Source organism: Antechinus flavipes, chromosome 5 (assembly GCF_016432865.1).
Source record: "Antechinus flavipes isolate AdamAnt ecotype Samford, QLD, Australia chromosome 5, AdamAnt_v2, whole genome shotgun sequence".
Lineage (NCBI taxonomy): Eukaryota > Metazoa > Chordata > Mammalia > Dasyuromorphia > Dasyuridae > Antechinus > Antechinus flavipes.
The window spans coordinates 217,707,938-217,732,314 of record NC_067402.1 but is presented as its reverse complement, the minus strand read 5'-3'; the positions used below and the strand labels follow the sequence as shown (position 1 = coordinate 217,732,314).

General features: G+C 48.3%; 2 protein-coding genes across 3 annotated transcripts; one reads left to right on the top strand and one right to left on the bottom strand.

Annotated features, from left to right (window-relative positions):
* Window positions 1-438: 438 nt before the first annotated feature.
* MBD6 (methyl-CpG binding domain protein 6) lies at window positions 439-7,556 on the top strand. Of its 2 annotated transcripts, XM_051961565.1 has the most exons (13): window positions 439-614; window positions 1,512-1,573; window positions 1,777-1,913; window positions 2,206-2,308; window positions 2,440-2,602; window positions 2,864-3,919; window positions 4,128-4,777; window positions 4,980-5,133; window positions 5,311-5,480; window positions 5,624-6,034; window positions 6,127-6,179; window positions 6,412-6,472; window positions 6,594-7,556. In XM_051961565.1, exons 3-13 carry the CDS (start codon window positions 1,801-1,803, stop codon window positions 6,666-6,668), a joined length of 3,009 nt encoding a protein of 1,002 aa, XP_051817525.1. In that variant the 5' UTR covers window positions 439-614; window positions 1,512-1,573; window positions 1,777-1,800; the 3' UTR covers window positions 6,669-7,556. The 2 variants fall into 2 exon arrangements, with proteins under 2 accessions (XP_051817525.1, XP_051817526.1); XM_051961566.1 differs by lacking the exons at window positions 439-614; window positions 1,512-1,573 and having other exon boundaries at window positions 1,769-1,913.
* Window positions 7,557-7,739: 183 nt separating this feature from the next.
* DCTN2 (dynactin subunit 2) lies at window positions 7,740-22,585 on the bottom strand. The gene is made up of 14 exons (XM_051961570.1): window positions 22,322-22,585; window positions 20,131-20,199; window positions 11,826-11,922; window positions 11,473-11,534; window positions 11,113-11,211; window positions 10,797-10,957; window positions 10,509-10,659; window positions 10,113-10,178; window positions 9,621-9,659; window positions 9,380-9,457; window positions 9,221-9,292; window positions 8,826-8,928; window positions 8,630-8,721; window positions 7,740-8,179 (listed from the first exon to the last, which is right to left on the bottom strand). Exons 1-14 carry the CDS (start codon window positions 22,355-22,357, stop codon window positions 8,093-8,095), a joined length of 1,212 nt encoding a protein of 403 aa, XP_051817530.1. The 5' UTR covers window positions 22,358-22,585; the 3' UTR covers window positions 7,740-8,092.
* Between the last annotated feature and the right edge of the window lie 1,792 nt (window positions 22,586-24,377).

Here is a 24,377-nt window from a genome sequence, read left to right as displayed (position 1 = left end):
GGTGGAGACAGTAGCTAAGTTGAGATTCGCACTCAGATCCTCGGACTCCTGGTCCATCCCGTACCGCGCCTCCTCTTCAAGAGGCGCTGGGGGTTCCGGCACTTTCTCTCTCCTTGGCCGGTCGGGGTCGGGGGGGGAGAAGGGGAAGGGGACTCGGAGAGGTCATTGGTGGACCGGGAATTAGCTCAGATCCCCGCGGGGAGGAGGGACGGGTTTGTTCCCCGGGGGATTGATGGGGGGGAGGGCGGCGCAGGCGCGTGTCCGCATGCGCACTGCAGCCCCTCCCGTTGGTTCGTCGCGGACCGCGGGGTGGGGGGCCTGACCCCGCCCCTCTCCCGTCCGGGCGGCGGCGGCGGCGGCGGCGGCGGCGGTGGCGGCGACGGCGGCGGAGCGGCGACCCGCGCGGGGCCTTCTGGGAACGGAATCCCCAGGGCTGCCCCTGGCCCCTATGGCGCATGCGCGGGAGGCCGCTCGGTGATCCGCGGCAGCGGCGGTGCTTCCTGCTAGGACTGGCCGGAGGCTCGGGCTACACCGACCCCCTACCCCCACCCCCTCACACTCACCCACCGGGCCGCGACTGCGCAGGGCGGGGCCGGCCGGCACTATGGGCCGCGGTGAGTGCGGGGGCCCGGCCCCCCGCCCCTCCCCCTCCCCTTCTGCCCCCTCCCTCCTCGGCTTCTTCCTTCCCCCCTCCCCCCGCTCTGCCCTCCCTCCCTCCCTCTCTCCGTCCCTGCTTCCTCCCTACTCCCCTTTTCTCCCCTTCGCCTCTCCTCGGTCCCCATCCCCGCGCCGCTTCCTCTCACCTGCTCCCTCCCTTCTCCTCCCTTCCTCCTCCCCTCCTCCTCCTCCTTCTTCGCCCTCCCCTCCCCCTCCCCCGCCACCTACCTCTGGGTCTGTCTCCTGCCTCCTGCGCCGCCTCCTTCCTCCTCCTCCCGACACGGCGCTCACCCCTCCACCCTCCCCCCAAGTTCCTTCCTACTCGCCAACCTCGCGTCCCCGGGCCGAGGCGGGCCGGCGGCGCGGGGTGACAGGGGCGCCGGGGGGCTTCGGGAAAGGCCGTCAGAGTGTCGAGGGAGGCCGGCGGAGCCCCGGGGCCCTCCTCGCCTGCTGTGTCCTCCATCGAAACTCAGGGTGGGGAAAATGCAGGAACCCTGAAGCCGCCACGAAAGGGGAGGGGGATGGAGACGCCTCTCCTCCCAAGTGTGTTGGGGGAAACGTCGGGTGGCCTCAGGGACACGAAGGGAGCTCCCCCCAGAGGGCTTTGGGGCACTTAAATCCTGGTGATCTGCGGGGTAAACGGAGGTCCGCTTGGAAGAGGAGATCGTGGTGGGTGCTGGCACGCCGCTTTGTGGTGGTCTTGCCACCCTCTGGGGCTGAGGGCTCCGATCCGAAGACCCCCAGGTCGGGCCCTGGGGAAGCTCTCCGAGTCCCTGACAGAGGTCTTCAGTGACCTCCGGGGAGAGTGTCGGGAGCTGTCATCTACTGACAGGCCCCCATGCCCTGTGTTGCAGGTGTGGGCTAAGCCGGAGGCCCGGCTTGGACTGGACACCACCATGTTTGCAGAGATGTTCAGGTAGCCGAGCACCGCGGGCATTCCCCTGCTCTCCTTCCCCATGCTCTGACTGCCCCGGGGCTCTTCCTAGGGGTTGCCTAGGCCCATGTAGGCATGCGACTCGCCCTGGTTTCTCCCTTTTCTGGCCAAGTCTTCCCTCATGCCCTGTCCTGTGTCCCTCCCTGCCCTTCTGCCAGTGCCCACCAGAGTGTCTGTGTTGTCAGGCGAATGGGAGCTGAGCGCACACAATGAATGGGGGCAATGAGAGCAGCGAAGCAGACAGAGCTGGGGGCCCTGGGGCCTCCCCTGTCCCTATTGGCTGGCAGCGCTGTGTGCGGGAGGGTGCCGTGCTCTATGTCAGGTATGGACCTTCCCACGACCCGGTGCTTTCCTCCCTGCCTTTCCTGTTCGATATTTTTCTCCAATCCGTTCACTCACAGCTCAGAGCCCGAGCAGCCCAGCCACCCCTCTGAGCCCCGCTCCTGCATCCGTCGAAGTTCCCCCCGACCCCCTCCCCCACTCAGCCCTCCTCTTAGATTATGCTGCCCCACCCAGGAGGATCTTGGAATTGGCTTAAGTAGCTCTGCCCCTTGGGAGTACTTGCTGACCTTGTGCCCCCTAATCCCATCCTTCCTGACCCTATTCCTCCCCAGTCCAAGTGGCACAGAGCTGTCTTCCCTGGAGCAAACCCGGAGCTACCTCCTCAGTGATGGGACCTGCAAGTGCGGCCTGGAGTGTCCACTCAATGTCCCAAAGGTCAGCACCATGAGGGTTAGCCAAGGTGGGGGAGTGTGGAGCAAGCCCAAAACCTTTCCCAAGAGTCACAAGTCTGGCAACCATCCCACCAGCTCTGCTTCCTCAGCCTGTCCATACCCTCTGCCGTATAGGTTTTCAACTTTGACCCCTTGGCCCTGGTGACCCCGGGCGGGGCAGGGGTGGGGCCGGCAGCTGAGGAGGACATGACCAAGCTGTGCAACCACAGGCGGAAAGCTGTCGCCATGGCAACGCTATACAGAAGCATGGAGACCACCTGTTCACACCCCTCCCCTGGTGAGAGAAAGGGGGGGATTAGAGGGAGCCTTGGAACCTGGGTGAAGGAGCCAGGGGAGGGTGCTTCCAAGGCTGGGAGGGCTGAGCAGAGAGGATATGGGGAAGATAGGCATGAATGGAGTGGGGCTGCTACGGATGGGGGGCTGGAATGAGAGCAGGGGTCAGGCAGGGGGAGACCTGATAGAGGTGGAACTGAGGAATGAGAAGTTCTCCAACGAAGAGGTTCCTGGCTTTGACCCTCTTATTTCTGATCTGTTGCAGGAGGGGGAGCAAGCCCCCAACTGTTCCACACTGTGTCCCCAGGTCCCCCGACTGCCCATCCCCCTTGCCGAGCCCCTCCCATAGCCCCACTTAATGGGGGACCCTGTACTCTACCCCCAGAGCCACTCTCTGCATCTCCTCAGCCCTTTCCCCCTTTATCAGGCCCTGGGGGTGTCTTTCCACCCCCAAGGCCCCCTGACCCAGGTACCCCAGGGGGCAGCAACAGTCCCTGCTTCCTCCCAAGGGGCAATGCCCCCTCCCCAGCCCCACCCCCACCCCCTGCTGTCAGTCTCAATGCCTCCCCATACATCTGGGGGACTGCCCTCAGACCCAGCCTGGTCCCTCCGGATCTAGGTTCTCCTCCTGCACCCCTTATTTCCTCTTCACCACCCACGGGGAGTGGCGAGCACCCTCTGGATCCCCCTTTCCACTGCAGTGATGCCTTAACGCCCTCTCCCCTGCCTCCAAGCAATAATCTCCCTGGCTCTTGTGGACCCCCCACTCAGCCACCAGTGTCTTCAGCCTCTATGCACCTGCCCTTGCCCTTGGTCCTGGGGCCTCTGGGAGGGGGTCCCATGGTAGAGGGGACTGGGGCACCCCCATTCCTCGCCAGCAGCCTACTCTCTGCAGCAGCCAAGGCACAGCGCCCCTCACTGCCTCCCCCCAGCACTTTACAGGGCCGAAGGCTTCGAGCCCAGGCGCCTCCTCCTCCCCATCAGCCCTCACCCCGTTCCCAACGCCGCCCCCGCAGGCCTCCAACAGTTCTTCGATTGCTAGAAGGGGGAGGGCCTTTGATACCCCGGAGGACCCGCCCTCGTGCCCCTGCCCCACCATCTTTCCCTCACTCTGAACCATCTAACCCAATCCTTCCCTCTGTGCTATCCCTGCTGGGACTCTCCACCCCTCCCCATTCCGATGGAAGCTTTAACCTTTCGGGGTCTGATGTGCCCCTTCCCCCAACCCTTCCCCTCTCCTCAGGGAGCCCCCCCCAACCCATGCACCCCATCCAGCCCTCCTTACCTGGGACTAGCAGTGGCAGCCTCAGCAGCATGCCAGGTACATGGATGTTATGAAGCAGCTTTCTCTCCCCATGAGTGACTGGGTTGGGGCAGATCAGCCACCCCAGGTGTTTGGGTTGAAGCTTAGAGGGGAACTCCTTCCATGTTGTTTGGGTTGAAATTGGACAGAGAGGCTGTTTTCCCTGGGTAATAGGGTGGGGTTTTCTTTTCTCTTTTCTGACTCTTTGCTCTTTTTTTCCCCTCAGGTGCCCCTGCCCCTCCAGCCGCCACCAAAGCCCCCCCGGTTCCCAGCCCTGTCCTTCGAAGCACCCCTGAAGGGATGGGTCCAAGCTGCCCTCTTCCTTCCCTTGGTGGAGGGGAGGCCTTCCCCTTTCCCAGCCCAGAGCAGGGCTTGGCATTGGGTGGAGCAGGCTTTCCAGGACTGCTTGGGGCCCTGCCTCTTCCCTTGAGTTTGGGGCAGCCTCCTCCCCCTCCATTGCTTAGCCACAGTTTGTTGGGTGTGTTGGCTGGGGGTGGGGGGCAGCCTCCCCCTGAGCCCTTCCTGCCTCCTCCTGGGGGTCCAGGCCCTCCCCTGGCCCCCGGTGACCCTGAGGGACCATCACTTTTGGTGGCTTCCTTGCTCCCACCACCCTCCTCGGACCTACTCCCCCCTGCTCCAGCCCCTCCCAGCAATCTCCTTGCCTCACTTCTACCCCTACTGGCTTTGGGTCCTCCATCAGGGGATGGGGAAGGACCTGGGGAGGTGGCTGGGGGTCCAAGTGGGGAGTCATTTCCAGGTTTGGGAGACCTGCCCCCCCTGCTGTTTCCCCCCCTCTCAGCCCCACCTGCCCTCATAGCTTTAAATTCTGCGCTGCTGGCTGCCAGCCTGGACTCCCCTGCAGGGAACCCTTCCCAGGTAAGGATGAGGAAAGAAAAGCAGTAGGTGCTATGAGGGGATGGAATGCAGGAGAGAGGGAGGTGTTCATTTTCCTAGATAAATAATTCCCCAGAGGATGATAGGGGTTTGAGTGGAAGTGGGAATAGTGCTGCTACTGCTGCTGCTGTTCCTGGAATCCCTGGATCTTGGCTTTTTGTGACCCATGTCTCTTTTGTCTCAGCCCTGTGTTCTGAGCACCCCTCAACCTGGACCACCTACCTCCAGCGTCACCACGGCAACTACTGACCCCGGGGCCTCCTCTCTGGGCAAGGCCCCTTCCACCTCAGGGAGAACCCCCCCACTCCTCAGCCCTCTGCTGAGCGCCAGCCTGCTGGGTAAGTCCAAGGAGCAGAGATTTCAAAAGTGGTGCCCGCTTTTGTAGAGTGATCATTGGGGAGACTGCCTTCTAAAGGTTACAATAAATACCTCAACCCCCCTGAATACTTCATGGGATGGTCTGAGTTTGCATCATTTGCAGAGCTGGCCTCCTGACTTGCTTTGTACATTCTCAGGTGACTTGTCTTCGATGACTAGCAGCCCTGGGACCCTTCCCAGCCTGCTGACCCCTCCAGGCCCTCTTTTCCCTGGCCAGCTTGGGCTCCAGCTCCTCCCTGGGGGAGGTGCCCCCCCACCTCTCTCTGGGGCTTCCAGCCCCTTGACCTGCTTGTTGCAGAGTCTCCAGGTGAGTTCTGGATATTTGTTGCTTTCTGTTTTCTTCTCTGGAGGAAGGAGGCAAAGAACTTGGCTTCCTGGATTATTGTGGGTTGTAGCAGGAATGTCAGTGCTGTGATTTGGACTGATTGGACTTTCTCTTTTGCTCTGCAGCTCCCCACTGAGCAACCAGAAGCTCCCTGCCTGCCCCCTGAGAGTCCCAGCCCAACTGTTGAACCGGAGCCTGCCCGGCCCCCCCTCAGTGCCTTAGCCCCACCCCAGGGTTTCCCTGACCCTCCAGCTCCTGAGTTGTTGACTGGGAGGGGGTCAGGAAAGCGGGGACGGCGGGGAGGTGGGGGATCAAGGGGCATTAATGGGGAGACTAGACCAGGCCGGGGCCGAAAGCCTGGTAGCCGGAGAGAGCCTAGTCGACTGGCCCTTAGGTGGGGAGGACGAGGTGGTTTCAATGGACAGATGGAACGGTCCCCCCGAGGTCCCCACTGGCAGCATAATGGGGAATTGGCTGAAGGGGGGACTGAGCCCAAAGACCTACCCACTCCCGTGCCCCAGCCAGATGAGCTCAAGGTGAGTAGAGAAAAAGGGGCCTAATTTCAGGAAATTGCCAAAAAGGATCATGGAAGTACTCCTTTTCCTAATCCCATCTCACAATTTTTCAGGTGCCCCCTGGGGGAGTTAGAAAGTCTCGCAGGGGCAGGAGGAGGAAGAGCAAGTAAGTGCTTGATCTCCAACAGTGACTTTTGTTTCCAAGCCTTGGGCCAGTTGCACTTGTGTTTTGAGTTTCATAGCGTGGTCTCCAAAATGAATGGATGTTCACTTAAATGACTCGGGAGTCTTAATGCCTCAGTACAGACAGGTCCCCTTGCTTCGCCATGGTCACAATTCACCAGCCTCACCTCTTTTGCTGGGAGATTGACTTTATCTCCTCATTCTCCTTGTTGCAGTCCTTCTCGAACCAGCAGCAGCTCCCGACAGATTACCCTGGAGTCTAGCCACATGGCTGGGGTAAGTAGGAAAATGAGGAAATGGTGGAGGGGGAAGAAGAAAAGCGTCAGCTGAGGGGCTTGATAGAGGAAAAAAGATGGCCTTGTTAGCAGCTGCTAGTGACCTTTCTCTATTCGTCCAGGTGGCTGTTCCCTTGCCCCCCCGGCCCCGTCCTGGTCGTCCTGCCAAGAACAAGAGGAGGAAATTGGCCCCGTAGCAGCCATACCTGGAGCTGGACCTGATCCCCACTCTGGGGGGAGTTGAGCCTTGGGAGTCCCTGCCAACCATCTGTACCTGTGGACAGAAGTGGGTAGGGGGCTGTATATCTCCCCCCCCCCCCTCCAGCCCCCAAGCACAAATGCATTTCCCTCCCCCCATAATCTTGTCCTGAGCCATTCCAGGGGATAGAGAAGCTCACCTCACCCCAAAGCCATGTCACTGATAAGGTCTGGGGGGGTATTTGGCACCTCCCCCCCCAGGTACTAAGGGGAGCATACCCTTCTCCAGGTCTTATTTGCTTAAGTTATTTTTGCACAAATGACTCTTTATATTTAATTCGACTTCATTGTCCCTCTTCCCCAAGCCAGCAGGCTCAGTTTACAAACCTGTGAGCCACTGTTGGCTGCTGCCCTCCTTCCCAGCGAAAGGCACAAAGCAATAAGCATCACTCCCTTCCACCCCCAGCCCCCTTTCCCTCTGGCTCAGGTGCCTCAAAGCACAGATCCTACCCCATCCCCACTCCCACCCCCATGGTTTGAAACACACGGAAGCCTCATTTCAGGGTGTAAGCCAGGTTCCTTCCCCTTTTCCTCTGGGGTAAGGGGGGAAAGAGGCCTCCCTTCCCACACACACTACAGTGCCCCCTTTCCCCCATCAAAAATGCTCAGAGACGTTGTCATGACGCTGACGCAAGGATTATGCAACGCAGTCCAACCGGAGTGGCCAGCATGCCCAGCCGTCCAGGGGCTGCCTCATGCCTTTTCTTTTGTAAAGACAAGACCCTTCGGGAGTTTTAATTCTGTTTTGTACTCGCCCTGTGGGGCCTCCACCGCTTTTCTATGGGAGACACTCTTAATTTAACAGATAAGAATATTTTGAAACTCTGGCTCTTGGGTCCATGCTCATTTCTTTGTTGGGAACAGCTTATATTTAAATCCTTCCTCCTTCTCTTCCTTTGTTCTGGGAAAGCTATCCAGAATTCTTGCCATCCAGATTGGTTTTCCTGGACAAGGGGTAGATATGACTAACCCTCGGTGAAGTTACGTTGCTAGAAAACTGCACAGGCTACTTACGGCACAACAGCATTTAATGATCAGAAAGATGTACAGTTAGTCACAGAGCAGCTGTGTACCCCTACTCCCACCACATCCCGGTAAAGCAGTGTTATACATGGGTTAGGAAGATGGCTGTTTCTATGCCCCTCCCCCCATCTCCAGGAGCTAAAAGGAGATGTTTCCCTTTGACCACCACTGTTTAATGTTATCAACGGGCTATACACTCCACATGCAGGAGGTCCTCTCCTTTCCAAGGAGAGGGGGACCTGGGATTTTTATAATTGAGGAAGGAGGAAGAACAGCCATACTCAAGCTGATAAGTACAGGATACACACAACAGAGACTGCCCCCCCTTCCCCACTTCTGTTCACTTCCCTAGTTTCTTCATTCGTGTGTTGATGCTGGCAAAGTTTCCCTCCACTGTGACCAGATTCTCACGCATAGTGGCCTGCACCTAGAAATGAATGATGAGCTCAGTAACTTTTTGTCATAGCCTGCGAAGGAATACTTTTAAGATGCTGAAACGTCTGACTGAAAAAGGCCAACAAATGGAATGTAATCCATCATATAATTCTGGAATTGGAAGAGACCTCATCTGGTCTAACCTCACTTTACAGGTGAAGAAACAAAGCCAAAGAAATGAAGAGACTTGCTCAAAAAATCACGGAGCTAATGGCAGACACAGAACTAATACCACGGTCTCCTCATTCCCCATCAATGCTAGGGGAAATGGAATTGGCTACAACTTCTCCAAACCCATCGAACAAAGTTATGGTGTGAAAAGTAGAGGGAGAGATATGCAAAGGGACTTTCAGCCTTGGGCTTGAAGGATGGATTAAGAGTCTCATCTATATACGTTAAGGTAGGGAAAGTACAGAACCATGCTTTGTTAGAAGATGCAAACCTGAGCCAGTAGGGCAGCATTGTCCTTGAGAGAACCAGCGATCATCTGCTGGGTGGTATCCAGATGTGTCAGGAGCTGACCAAACTGCATAGCTACAATTAGAAGCGAAGACCAGTATTAGCATTTGGTAGCACGCCTCGGGAAGGCTCCAAAAGGTTCCACTGCTCACCTCCCACATCCCTCCCAGTGCCCTCACCTTGTTCATGCAGCTGCTTTATGGTAACAAGTCGCTGTACTAGCTCAGGAAGTGTAGCAGCAATGGGACTCCAGCGCTGAACTGTCTCATACAACTGATGGACCTGGGAAATTGGGAAATGGAAGGAATTCTGAGGGCATGGATGTGACTACACTGCCTGCTAGGAATCATTCATCAGAAGCAAGCAATGATGCTTCCCATGCAGTGAGGCCTGGTTTAGCTCATGATGGAAGTGATATTTCTGGTGAGACAGAGAGGAAGTGGGGCTGAGCCCAGCAGCAGCCGACAAGACACCTGAGACCGAAAGCAGTGGGCAAAAGGGCTGGGTGTGTGCACCCCATCTGCCTCCAGTGAGACATGGTAGGGAAATGATGGGGCAGGGGAATGGCTCTGACCTTGCTTTGTGTATCTGCATCCTCTACAGCAGCTTTATGCTTAGCAATCTCATTCACCTTCCCCAGGACACTCTGGAAACACAAATAATAACAGGGAATGAAGACATAAGAACTCTTACCATCAATGCTTATTATACTGCCAGCTCTCCCAATGAGTACCTGTAGTCTTGCTTCTACTTGATCCAAAGCAGCAAGATCCAGGGTGCTCACCTTTGCCTGCAACAGTTCCACTGTTTTCTGGGGAAGTGAGGAGCGAGCCAGAGATTATGAATATATACTCTGGCCATCACTAAGATAAATGAATTTGCAGCCAAAAATTTGACTAGCTAATCCTTGGAGAACACCAATTCCTCCAGAATCCTGATAGTTCCCTCCAGCTCATAGCTCCCTCCCTGCTTACCATCAGGCAGGATCCCTGCAGACCTGCAGACAAGGGATTCTAGAAGGAGAGATGGGAAGAATGAGCGATATCTCCATTTCTGTCATCACTACCACCTTCTATTTTGGCATCCCCACCTTTGCTGGACTTTGAAAACAGGTTTCTTATACCCTTAGAGGCAGCTGGTGGTGCAGGGAGGTAGAATACTGGGCCAAGGGTTAGGAAGAGCTGAATTCAAATTTAGCCTCAGGTGTTTACCAGCTGTGTGACTGGACAAGTCACTTAACCGGTTGCCCTGTCTGTGAAATGGGGTTAATAGCAGCACCTACCTCCCAGGGTTGTTGGGAGGATTTTTTGTAAAAAGTGCTTTAGAACAGTGCCTGGCACAATAGGGTACTATATTCCCTCCCCTTCTCCCCTCCCTTCTTAGTTCCAAGAATATAGACTCCTGACCTTCCTGTACTGGTTGTGGGAAACAAGGAAAGGCTCTGGCAGGGCATGAGAGTATCTGACCTGAGGGTCCTGGTCACAGCGCACTGTTGCCTCCAGCTCTGACAGCCGTTTTTCAAGCTCTGCAACCTATAGTGAAAACAAGGGTAAGAGATTCACCTAAACTAGAGGAAGGGGTGGCCCCCTTATTACTGTAAAACTGGAAGAATGAGAAACGTTTCCCGGCCACTGACTGAATCTACAATCCAACCCTGAGGTAATTCCAGATAGAACCTCCATGGAAAATTGCTGCCCCACTCAGTATAGTTTATTACATTCCTGGCCAGTCAGATTCTGCCAAACTAATCAGTCCTAAGTGCGAAACACTGGGAGTTATCATATTCATTGACACAGAAATAGACAAACTAGACTTAGCTGCTCTGTCTGCCATGGAGCAGAGTGACTATTCTGGCCACTCACCTTGGCAGCCTGGGAGAACTTGTCTTGCTCAGGCCGAGAATGAAGCTCATAAGTGACCAGGCTGCTGTCAGGGGGGGGCCCAGCAGCATCCTTGCCCCCTATCCCAACCCCTTTGCTGCTCTTTGCTGCCTCCAACTGCACCAGTAGACGGCTAGGTCAAGGAGAAAAGATCAACAAGAAATCATTTCATATGGGGGGCAGGGGCACAAATGTGGTTTTTTTAGTTCTCTGTTCCCCATCATAGCTGCAGCCTGGGCTTGCAGAGGCTAGCTAGCCCAGGGTACTCACTTGGCCAGGGCTCCATCAGGGTCAGTGAGGTTGATGGCAGCATCAGGTCCCAGCAGTTTTTCTAAGTGGGAGGCAACAAGCTGCTGCTTCAGAACAGCCAGCTGTTTGGCCAACACCACAGGGGTCAGCTTCTCTTCAGCAGCTGATTCTTTCACTGTTGCCTGAGACAGGAAGAGGTAAAAATTGGTCAGTCATTTCTTTCTAGTCTTGAACATGGTTCCAGGCACCTTCCCCTTTTCTCCCATGGTCAAAGGGACAAAGGCCTCGGGGTGGTGGTGGTGCAAATGGAGACTAGTAAAGCACAGTCCTTTATTACCTTTATTTTTTCCACTTCGGTCATTAATTCTTGAACCTCATGCAGCAGTCGCTGGTACTTTTGTTGGGGTGTCTCCTTCAGCCCCAGTCCGTCTCCAAGCTGGAGATCAAGGACAAAAGGAGGTGTCACTTCTTTCACAGCAGGGAACTGCCCAAATCCCAGAATCCAATCACAAAGTGTTATGCTCAATCACAAGTTCATAATATCTCCAAGATTGATGACTTGGAATAACAGCATGGTAAGGAACAACACCAGCTTATGGATGTCCCTTTTAATAAGCAGCCTCAACAACCAGAGTAACATCTGAAATTCTCCCTTTTAATTGCCTCCCTAGAGGAGAAATCCCCCCTCATAACGAACCATTTCAAACTCTCCAGATTCATATCCTGTTCTTTTGGTTTTTCCAATACGATCTGAAAAGTCTGCATGGGAAGAAAAAAAAGGAGAAAGGAATAGAAAAGTTGTCCCATTTGTTACAGCTTCTAAGTCTCAGGAAAGAGAGGGAATTTGGAGAATTGTTTCTACCAGAGGTCCCTTTAAAAAAGTCTTTCTCCAGGACTAAGTTCACTAGAAGTCCAGAATACAGGAGGTCGCTTCTGGGCTTTGTCTCCCCCCCCCCACCCCCCAACTCACCCCACCTCAATACCCATCTCATTTTTATTTTTACCCTTATCAATCCTCTTGCCTGATCCCACACCCAAGCCTGGCCTCACCAAGTCCCTTGGTCCCCACTCTTTTGTCTTTGAATTTGTCATAGGCGGCATTTGGGTTGACAATGATGTGTTCCACACTTGTACTTGTCAGCTCCTCCTGTAAAGACAGGTATTTTAGACTAAGAAGTCTTTCCAAGCCATTCACCCAAAGTCTTCCCCGCACCCAAACCATCAATGAATGTCCCCTCTGTATTTTACTTTACTGGGGGAAAGAGTAAAAAACAACACTTTAATGCTTCTAGCTCAGTCCAAAGAAAGGAAATAAATTTTCCCTTCCTGTCAGTTTGAAAAAGATTTATACGGAAACAAGGGATCTAGTACCAAAGCTACAGCCTTAGTTCTCTGTCAACAGCAATCCTTTGCTTCAGCTGGGAATGAATAACAGAGATTATCTCCTGTACTTTCAACAACAAACTCCAGGAGCTTGCAGTATTATCTAAGCCATTCCATGTATTCTAAATACTGCCCTCCCCCCAAATCCAGATCTTGTAACACAACTTAAGTCTCACCCCAAACCTGCTTGTCACAAAGGGATGAAAAGGATAACAAGCTAGCAGGCAGTCCTAATTGTTGGAACAGGTATTAGAACACTGCTGGTACTGTCCAAAGTTGGAGCAATGCTCCCTAGGATTGGCGGGGAGGTGGGGGGTGGAGAGTATGTCAATGGCCATTCCCTAACCTGTCAAGCTAAGATTGAGAATTTTAGATGGGATTGTCTTCTGAAAGAACACAGAAGCAAGAACCCATTATATGCCTGACCTGCAGAAAAGATGTCAGGTTCAATCCAGAAAAAAGCTAGAACTATAAAACATAGAATCCATGATTTATACCAGTGGAAGTTGGCTTTTCATGGTTTGAAGCCGATTCTAGAATAACCCCACTACAAAGACTTTTCAGGAAAGGGGATGTTGCTATGGATGGAATGTGAAATGAGTAAAAGGACTCAGTTCGAACTCCTAAGATGGAAAAAGTAGTTAACCCACTGTAATACAAACATCTATCTTCGTCATTTCTACCCCCTGATTCTAATGTCTTATAGGATAGTGTTCCCTCCTCAAATACTTGAGAGGTCTGACATCCATCTCTATAGTATAGCAGACTTCAGCCAAGATTAAAATACTAATCTTATTTTGGAGAGAGAGATTTTTTTCCCCCCTTCTCTTCCAGCCTGAGGGTGGAACACTGAGAAGTGGTGGGAGAAAGCAACTCAGATCTTCAGAGCTCCATCCTTGACCATGTACCCTACCATTCTTTGGGATTAGTCAGAGAAGGAACCAGAATATTAGTGGCAGCTTTATGAGAAGAAAAAAAAAGGAGGGGGGGAGTACATTAAGGGAAAGAAACACTTAATCTTTTGTCTTTACCTCTTCTCCAGGGGAAGCCATGGGCAGTTGTGATGAACAGAGAACACAGGGTCAAGAGCCCAGGACCAGAAGAAAAACAAAGGCACTTTTGAGATCAAAAGCATCCTTTTTCCAGTCCTTTCTGGGGTGTTGTGCCCAAAGCACCACTACATCCCAGGTATCCAATCAATGAATATCTTGGTCTCTGATCTCTAACATGTGACTGGAAAAGAACTCAAATTAAGGGAATAAAGTCCCTGAAACATCTAGGATAAAGTTAAGCATGGAGGTAACTATATTCTCTTCAGTCCTCCCTTGAATCCCCTCCTTTCTTCCCTAGATAGGCCCCTGATTAGCAAGGAAAGTGAAGTTAAAAGCTCTATTAAAAATTTTAAGTTTGAAGAACAACAGTCCTTCAGTCCAAGGAGAGAGAACTCCTTGGGCAGGGGAGGGGGTTGTAAAAAATTTGCTAATCTCAAGAGAATTTCAATCTTAGGACATCTGAACAGAGATCAGCACCAAATTATTACAGCCTGGGACTTGGATGTGAGATAGAATGAGACAGAAAATTCACCTGCAGTCTTCAGCTGTAGGTCCCTGCCCCTCACCTATTAGCACTGACAATAAGTCTAGAATACCAATATACGTGACTGGCTTCAGGAGCCTCTTTTAAGTATGTGTTATCCCTAGAAAGGGCGGGAGAACAGTGTTGAGGGGCCCCACCTCATATACGAGTAAGTATGCTCTTATATTCTAGGGTCTACCTTAAGACCAAATTGGTCCAGAAGGTATACATGATGATGGTAGAATGATGGGATTGAGGTCAAGTCAGCTATATGGGCAGAGAATGGAAGGATGAGAAGTTTGTAGAGACAAAAGGGCAGCAAGAACACCCATCCCATCATAGCACACCCGTTAAATAAGCAGACAAAAGGTCAGGCTTCTTACCAGCTCCTGGCGGTTTCCCCAGAGGTGAGAAAGTCAAAAGAGGTTAAGAGGAAAAGGAGTGGGGAAAATTGGGGGGAAAAAAAGACAAAATTGTTATTAGCACATTGTCACATGCACTGCATGATACTCTTAAAACATACTGTATCACAGGGCCCCAGGGAAACTTAGCAAAACCTTGGTAACAGTTAATTATGGATGAGATTTCTACATACTCAAAAAGAGTGGGAAATAGAAGACCCTTCCCTCCCCTAATGTAGCAAGGCTATGTAGGAGTTTAGATAAAAGGGTGATCATTTAAAAAATAGTAGAACATCAGTTAAGATGATCAGCCAGTGACATGGGTTAAGAAAAAGAGGAATCAAAGCATTTCAGAGCTAAAAAGGACTTCTCTCTTTATAAATGAGGAAATAGTGGCCCAGAAGAATGGCAGGGTGTGAAGGAGATTCTTTGGCCATTCCAAAGACCTTTGGTTGAGTGGTTAGCCCCTGGCATGAGTTTTCCTACTACCCTGGTATCTGAGACTCGGGGAGCACAAGACAGTTAAGATGACAGCGTAAGGGAAGGGAGAAGCAAATGTTCAGGTTAGGCAGGACAGCTGATGCCAGCTGCTGACAAAAGAAGTGGGAAGAACTGTCAAACACTTATTTTCTCTACTGCTGCTACTGTTGCAGTAGTGGTAAAATGGTCCCTAACTCCAATCTTTTCTCATTCTCCTAATCCTATGAACACCTAATTTTGGTTACTGCTAAATAACTTCCTTTTTCCTTGAATAAGCCAGCTTAATTTTACTATGATGAACTAGCAGGGGGAGACCAAAGTTCAAAAGAACTTAAATATTCAGCTCCCAAATTCCCTTGTTATCCATTTCCGGATGGAGAGGAAGAATAAACAAAGACAGTTGCTATAAACCTAGGCTACCATAGATGGTTCCTATCCTCAGGAAATGCTGAATTAGGAATCTCCAGGAGGGGAAAATCCCTTAAAGATGCTCCAAAGGGGCAGACATTAGGGATGGGTGTCTGGAATCTTAGTCTCCTCCTTGTAGTTCAGGCATAGCTATATCCTGATCGCATTCCTCATTCCACAGTCACTTCCTCTAGTGCCTGTTTCTGGCCTAGACAAGGTTCCCCCTTTAACCTGAACTAGAGCTTCATTTTCAATTTTGCTCTCTGAGCAAGGGAAAGGGTTAATGGTAAGGCCTTGATGGAAAGCTTGCATAGGTGCTCACATGCAAACCCAGAGACCATGCCCTTCTCATCCCAGTGACATAAAGCTAGCTCAGGGAGAGAAGTAAATAGTCATCAGGGAGTAGATGCCCAAGTTCAAATCTAAACCATGAAGAATGAGCGGCAGGGGGTAAAAAAAAAATCCCAAAACTTTCCAATGGAAATAACCAAGTGATGTAGTTTTCAAATCATGTCTCCAGTATGTGTCACAGAATGAAATCTTATACATAATTTCCATTACCTGGGGTTGTATCGATCACCAAAAAGGCATAAAATACCAGTCATCCTGACTGAAAAGTCTCAGATATCCTAATCATGGGTCCTAGTTGGGACATTTGATGTAGCATTTTTCGTATGCCTCTGTTCCTCACTCATTTTATTCAATCTTTAAACTCACCAGGTCAAATGATTACACAAATGCTGGGGGACCAGGGAGTGGAGTGCTGGTAGTGGTGAATATGAGGCAAGGAATCAAAGGAGGAGGCCAAAAGTTCACTCTTCGCTCTGATTTTGGTATGATACCAAAGAAATAGCTAGGCAAACTATAGGTGCGTGGTGTTAAGAAGGATACTGCTGGAGAATTTAACTTAGAATTTACCTATAAAATCAAAGAAAACTTCATTCTAAAGGAGGGGTACAATAAAACAGTTAATTCTAAATCACTCTTCAAACTCTAGGACCAAAGTTGAGGCTATTTTTAGAATTTATAATAGATGAAGATGTGTTATAGATAATAAAAAAGACTATACTTGATTTTAGAATATATATGATTCTCATCTTTATCCTCCAAAACCCAAGATTTAACTGCTTAGGTTGATATTAAATTTAATTTGCAATTCTAAACACATACCAACTGTTCCTCCATTCAGAAGAATAATGTGCTGGGCAATTAGAAAAAGACAGTGTGGGAAATAAAAATTTCCATGGATCTCTATCACAAACAACTTAAAAATCCTGGTAGTTATTCCTAGAGATGTTCCTTTGATGCAGAAAGAGGCACTGGCCTGAAGTGATAGGACCTTGATCCAATATAGTTCAAAGCTATTCTTCCATATCTACTGGTCTTCTTACAGGCTGGGAAAAGGAAGTGTGTTATTTTCCCATTTTCTGCTCCTTAAGTCAATGGAATCCTTATACCCAAATGCCTTGATAATCTTTTTATCTCCTTGTACTATCCTCAATCTAATAGTTTGAATTAAGATGCTCACAAAGAGAAATGGCAATAGTAATCCACTTAGACTTATATATCCAAAACCTGACTAACCATCTTTAAACAGGAGGCCGGCAAGCATCAAAGTCACTCAATCAGGTGTTTAAGGATTAATGACAACAAAAGGACAAGGGGCAGTGCACTGGCATGCAAGATGAAAAACAAGAAACATGCAAAGTAGAAGCACTGAATGGTCTTACTTGTGCAAACTAGTGTCCAGGCAAGGTGGTGAGGAGGGAGGGGGAAAGCATTAGGAAAAACTTAGATAAGTTCATGTGCATCAACAGTTAATAAACACAATTAAGCATATTCTATTTATCCCCAAACCAAAGGGAGGGAAACAACCTACTGTTTCTTTTTCAGGGATGGAGAACAGTCACTCCTACCAGTCCTCCTTGGAATATGAACAAGTTCTTTAAGTGGCCAGGAAACTACTGGCTATGCCACAGCCCTCTCAAGAATTTGCAAAGGGACAATAGGATTTCCCATTACCTGGCATTGAGGATTTATATATGGTCCATGTGCTTATCAGTTAAGAATGTTAATTTTCTCTTGCTTCCCTGCTCCAGCAGATTCAAAAACCATGAATAGACCAATTCATAGACTGAAGTCAAGTACTGATAGATAAAGTGTGGAAAATAAGAGTTTATCTTTAGGAATTAACTTTCCTCAATTTTTTTTAATCCTACCAAAAACAAATATACATCTCCCAATTATTTTGGAACTTGGCCTGAGAAAATCAAACTTGTGTTTGGAGAGCAGTGAAGATAACTTGTAGTATGAGAGGACTGATATGGTTAGATCAGCAAGGCCCTTTAGCTGGCCCAGCACTCTGGGCTCACTCCTGTTTTGAAATATCATTTCTTGCTGAAGTTACTTTAATGCACTGTGAGGAATTTAGGACCCTTTATATGCCTTTCCCCTAACAGCTTTCTGAGAATAGCAACATTTATTTCCAAGTATACTATTAAGTAGCAATTATAAAATTCTGGATACATTTTATTTATTTAAGTCACCATCACTATTTGTGGCTTAATTTAAAATCACTTGGGCCAGACAAAATTTCATTCACAATGAAGAATAGATGTTACCATATTGATGTTACTCGTGCTAAAGCTATTTCATTGTTCCTTTAATCAAAAGTCTGGAGATGGAATTAGAGAATACCATCACTTAGGGAAGTGGAATGGGGGCTTTGCAGAGACTCAAGGTTGAATAATGATGATGTGTGCTTTTCTCCCACCCTATATCTTTTAAGGAGACAGATATTGGGAGAAGTATAGATATCATAGAAATGAAAATTGCTGAAATTTTAATTCACACATATCTCGTTATAAATTTAAATCTGAATTAAAAACAGAAGTGAAGCCATTACTCAGCTTTGCTCTCAAACCATCTCTCTAGGGTCCAAAGGGACAAGCTGTAATCAGATGCATTAGCTTTATGGCAGAAAATATCCAAAGCCTTGGCCACTCCTAAAGCAGCTGAAGGCATACTTATCTACTTTCAGTGCTAGAGTCACTAAAAGAAATGTTAAGGGAAAGCAACTAAACTTATGTCATCATTTCTCCAGTTTCCTAGCCCTGTTATTCATAGATATTGTAATAAAGGATTCAGGGAAATAAGTATTATTACTCATCTTATTTGCTGTGAGAGATTATTGGAGTCTGGAAAAGACCTGCTTATGTTCTATATGGGGGGGGGTAGGGGGGGGAGAGAGAAACAGCTGACCAGGAATGGACATCTTATCAGCCTATTAAGCCTATTCCTTGGCTACTGAGGCATAGCCAGGCATGTTACCCTCGGCCCAGTGGCTCTGCTTCTTAAGAAGAACCTTCCTTAGATATTAGGAATACTTCAAAAAAAAAATCACAATTTATTTTTCATCTTGGTAGGGTTCCTCTGAAATGTATTTCTGTCCTTGAATTGATTGGTCAGCAGTAGAGTCCCATTCAGTATCTCTCCATGAAAACTTGACATTTCTTCTAGATTCTAGACAGGCCAAAGCTGAAACTGGCAGAATTCCTGAATTGTGGCATTATGGTGATGTGCTCGGCACCTCCCACTTATGACCTTTAAAGAGGAGAGAGATGACTGATCCGCAGGACTTTTAAGAATAGCCTTTATAGTGACAGGTAAGAATAGCTCATGAGCAATAAAAGATGCTTCAGCCACACTCACACATTATTCTTTGGACAACTGCATCACACTACATCCAACTCCATATGACTGCAGCTTTGGGACATGACATGCGAGCAATTAGGGAGAGAGATGCCACAAGAGACACACACCACAGAAAGTGGGGTGGGGTAGAAGATAAGGTCTGTTTGCAAATCAAGAGCTACTGCCATGTGGGAGAGCCAAACACGGAAAAAAGTGAGTATGCCAAGCCACACATTATCAGCCAGCATTCAGCACCCCCCAATTGACCAGAAAACTCCCAAATACAGCCAAAAGATTCATACATATATATGTGAAGCCTGCCTCCTGAGGATGGTAAGCCATACTGTCTTTTGTTCACCCTAGCCCAGGACATAGTGGGAATACCAGAAACATATAATAAATACAATTAAGCATATTCTTTATCTCCAAACCAAAAGGGGGAAATAACCTGCTGTTTCTTTTTCAGGGATAGAGAAGGGTCAATTCTACCCATCTTCAAAGGTTGAACAAGCTGCATAAGAGGCCAGGACACTGCTGGCTGTGCCATAGGCCTCTCAGGGCACCATTGTTTGTCATGGACAGTTGTCTTGCCCTGGCAAGATATACTAATCAGATAGCTTTTGGTACCCTCACCCTAGTTTGTAACTTTTAATATGTTAACATGTAACAATACTTTGTTAGGTCTTATATAGTCTTTGGGCGTATCTTATTCTATTAGCTTGGAAGTTGAGGTTGTGTTCCTTGAAAAGGACTGTATTTCTTCTTTTCTACTACACAAAGCTCTCTATATAAGGGAGACCTGAATACATGATGTGCTAAATGTTCTGTTGTCCGGGACTACACCCATAGTTTTCCTCATACCATCTCTCTTCTCTGAACATCTTCCTGCATTTAAAATTCTCTTAAAGCACTTTTTCTTTGCTAAGTGAATCGATTCCTCTGTAATCTTTCTTTGTCATGACCTTTCCTCAATCTCTGTAAAAAGCTCCAAAACCACAACCCTTTCTTCAACCTATGAAGCTGTGCACTAGGTAAGTCACCAGTTCCCAGGAAAGAGAATATTGAGTGAAATACTGTCTGAAGAAGACATGACTCAACCTCGGAAAGTTTATAGCATCTCAGGTTTCATGTTTGTTTTTAAACAATAACCAGGTCCCAGGAGTCTGAGTTTTTCCTAACCTCAGTTATTTCGCTCAGATTGTACCAGATGAACTCAAGAACAGAGTTTTGTAGGTCAGAATTAACTGTCTTTGGTATTTCTCCTTCATGCTCCAAATTAAATGTTAAGTCTAAGTGCTTTGTATGACCAACAACTCAAAATACACCGGAACACCAGCTTTTTGTTGTGGCTTATTAGCAAAGGGGATGAGAGAGGTCAAGTATCAAGGGACTTGTGGGGCAATATATGGTCTTACCGAATCAAATTCTGCTTGGTCGTCCTCTGGGAGGTCGCTGGTCTCATAAACATCTGGCTCATTTCTGGCCTGCAGGTAGAAGAAGTGACCAACCTACTTCATGACAAAGTATCAACCAACTCCCTTCCCTATTCCACTAATCATGGCTAATAGAGAAGACAGGATGATTCCCATATCACCTGTCTGCTCACCTGTCCCTTATCCTTCACCTAGCCCAGGGAACCTTCACAAGGTTGGTGGCTGAAGCAATTGAAACTAAATGGTAGTAGTTGAATGTGAGTTATGACAAAAAGATTGTATTCATTTGAGGGTTAAGCACTGTACTTCTGACTAATCTGGGAAGATAGCATGAGATGGATAGGAACAAGTCTTTTCACTATGTGTCAATGGGGATAATAGCACAACTACAGGGTACATCAAATGTATTTATATGGGATCACAGTTTTTAGAGTTTTAGACAAAGAGTTATAAACTTAATTTGAGAATGAACATTGCTCTAACTTCATATCCACCATTAGTCAGTCCTAATTTTCTGGCAAAAGTGGAAATAGGCAGCAAGGGGTACACAGGTCATAATATGGGAGTGTCAAAGTTTAGTCAATATTTGTTTCATTTTGGTGAAATATCAGGTACAGGAGGCTGGGGGGGTGTATTGATAATAGAGAGGAAATATGAAATGGTAGGGACAGTTTAGGAGAGGTAGAATGCAATGGAAATGAGTGGGAAGACAAGATAGGAGAGAAGAGGAAACATTTTTGGTTAATAGGAGTGAAGGTCACAAGTTTTATTGTGAGGAGTCAAGTTTCTAAGGTATAAATTGAGGGTGGATGAAATGTTAGGGTATAGGAATAGTCTAAGAAAACTACACTATAAGAGAATTATTGGCAGTCTGAAAGAGCACACTAACAGAGAAGAAAACAAAGGGAAGGTGAAAGCTCTCACAGAGAGCTTTTTATATGACAATATTGCAAAGACAAATCTATTTTGATTTAAAAACTGAGTAATGCAACAGCAACCAGCCAGCATTCCAGGGGGTAGATTCCATGCCATCCATGTCCTCAAAGAGAGGTGGTGGACTCCAGATGAAGAATGGGATATATTGCTTTTTGAGGAGGCCACTGTAGGTATTTTTGTTTAACTGCATGTTTTTTGTACCATTATATTAAAATTAAAAAATATCAACCATCTCTTTTTTCTTCCTCCACGCTCTCCTAATCTTACCCTACCTCTCCCCAAAGAAAAAATACTTGTAACAAATAGTATCTATATTTTGTTATAAGGGTTTTATCCTTTCCCCCGCTTTTCCAATGGGAAAAGGGGAAGAAAATAAATGCTTATTAAATGAAAAAAAAAAAAAAGAGGTGACAGAAAGGAGCTCAGTTAGGAAGCTAAGTGGTCAGAATACTCTGTAGAGGGCTACAATGCAAGGAGGATGGGTGGAGACGGAGAGAGAAGCCTGGAGGGAAGATGTGACAGGAGGAAGGAAGAAAAAAAATCCTTGGATGGGTTTAAGTGGGGGGGAGGGGAGAGAAGGGGAGGGTGTTTCTTATCTTTCTTGTATCACAAACAACTTTGACAGTCTGATGAAACCTATGAATCTACTGTTTTTTAAAAGCACAAAATAAATACCTAGGATTACAAAGGAATCAATTATATAGAAAGTCAATTATCAAAATACTGAAAGAAAAGTTCATGGACCGAAGGTTAAGAACTAGTAGTGATTTAAAAGCGGAGACCATGAAGAAGCTTCGGAGAGGCGGCTGGCCTACCCGCTGGCCTCGGGGGAGGATGGAGGCACAGACTGAAGCCACAGGGGGGAGCTTTGGGAAAGCAGCTAGTGCAATCCCCTAGTTTGACCGAAGCAGGACCGGCGGTCCAAAACAGGTTAAGTGACTCGCCCGCGGTGCATGGGGAGTTAGGGAGCCAGGAAGGATTCGGACTCGGCTTTGACTCCTACAGCGCTCTATGCCGGCCGCACCCCGGGACGGGGGTGGGGGGTGGGGTGCCGGGGGAAGGTCCGGGTAGGGATGGGGCAGCCCGCTGGGCGGCTGGGATGTGTCGGGGCCCACACGCGGGCCGGGGCGCTCGAGCCGGCGCCCACGGGCGGGTCCCAGGCGGTGGCCCAAGCTGTGTGGTCAGGGAGGGACCGTGCCGGGCCGCGGGGCGGGGACTGTCCGGGCCCTCTACTCACAATGCCGGGAAGGTCGGCGTATTTGGGGTCCGCCATGACAGTGGCAGAGAAGGGCAGGGAAGACAGGGCTGGGGGGGTCCGGGGCTTCGGCGGGGCCGGAGCCGAGGCTCAAGCTCTGCCCGCGGAAGAAGCCGGTCGGGATCCCAGTCCAGGGTTTAGTCAGATGCGGCGACAGGGGCGGCTGAGGGGCACGAAGTCTCGCGAAAGAACGGCCGGGAGTAGGCTGAGCCGAGAGAGGCAGAAGCTGACCTCGCGAGAACTGAGGGCTCTCAGTCGCTTCCTCCGCCACCAACCGAGAAGGAGAAACAAGCAAAAAACGAGGCAAAGAGATGAGGTAATGGGGAAAGAGTGCCGACTAGGATTGTGGGATGTGTAGTTAGAGGGCTAATCAGAGACTAGCTTCCTTTGAAGACATTGAAACAGGATCGTGGATGTAAAGCTAGAAGTCAAATCATTTACTCCAGAGAATCTAAACCAAAAAGCAGACTCCTTTTTTGACTGGCTGCGCAAATCAAGAGGCATTTATGTAGCGCTTGCCCACCAGGGCAGCTAGGTGACTCAGGGGATCGAGCACAGAGCCTAGAGTCAGGAAGACCTGAGTTTAAATGTGGCCTCAGTAAGTTTACTAATAGTGTGACCCTGGGTAAGTTACTTGACCTTGCTTGCCTCAGTTTTCTCATCTGTCAAATGAGCTGGAGAAAGAAATGGCAAACCACTCCAGTGTCTTTGCCAAAAAAAAAAAAAACCCTGCCCCCACGTGGACTTATGAAGAGTTGGACACAAATGAACAACAAAAATGTGTCTCTAAAACCTTGGGGAATATAAACAAAGGCAGACTGCTGTCTTTGCTTCCCCGTAGCTCACAACCAAGGGGAGAGACAACTTCAAACAACTATGTATAAACAGTAAAGAGAAGAAAGAAGGCGCTAAAATTAAGCCAAGTGAAAGAAACAGGATACTATGTCAATTGGAGAATGGCTGAATAAATTGTGGTAGATGAAAGTAATGGAATATTACTGTTCTGTAACAAATGATGAACAGCTGATTTTAGAAAGACCTGGAAAGATTTACATGAACTGATGTTGAGCAAAACAAACAGAAGCAGGAATACTACATTGTACACAGTAACAGCACGCATGCGCTATGATCAAGTATGAAATACTTGGTTCTTCTCAGGGGTTCAGTGAATCAAAGCAATCCCAATAAACTTCGGATAGAAAATACCATCTTTATCTAAAGAGAGAACTACGGATTCTGAATGTAAATCAACACATGCTGTGTTAACTTTTTTTTCCTTTTTCTTCTGTTTTTTTTTCTCTCGTGGTTTTTCTCTTTTGTTCTGTTTTTTATTTTTCCCAACATGAAACATACATACATAAATCAATGTACATGTATAATCAGACAAAATGTTAGAAAATTTGTTTTACATGTAACTGGGAAGCAATAAAAATATTAAATAAAAATGACAAAATGCATGTGAAATACTTTGCAAAATTGAAACAATATTGTGATTTTTATTATCCCAGATCATCCAGGTAATCAACAGACAAGCTATAAAGCATTTAATATATTTAATGCAACAATCTCTCCTTTGAAGGAGAGATTTCATTTTATAGATAGCTAAGTAGAAAAGTGAATAGAGTAATATACTTGGAATCAAGAGAGACTTGAGGTTAAATATAGCTTGAGATACTTATTATCTGTGTGATCCTAGATAAGTCACTTTACTTCTTTCTGTCTGGTTTTCTCATCTGTAAAGCTGGGATGATAATAGCACCTATCTCCCAGAGTTGTTATGCAGATAAAATAAGATACTTTTGCAAAGTGCTTTGAAATAAACCACTTCAAAAATGCTTTTAAAAGTTTGACAAAAATTGCTGGGAAAATTGGAAATTAGTATAGCAGAAACTAGGCATTGACCCACACTTAACACCATACACCAAGATAAGGTCAAAATGGGTTCATGACCTAGGCATAAAGAATGAGATTATAAACCAATTAGAGGAACACAGGATAGTTTACCTCTCAGACCTGTGGAAGAGGAAGGAATTTATGA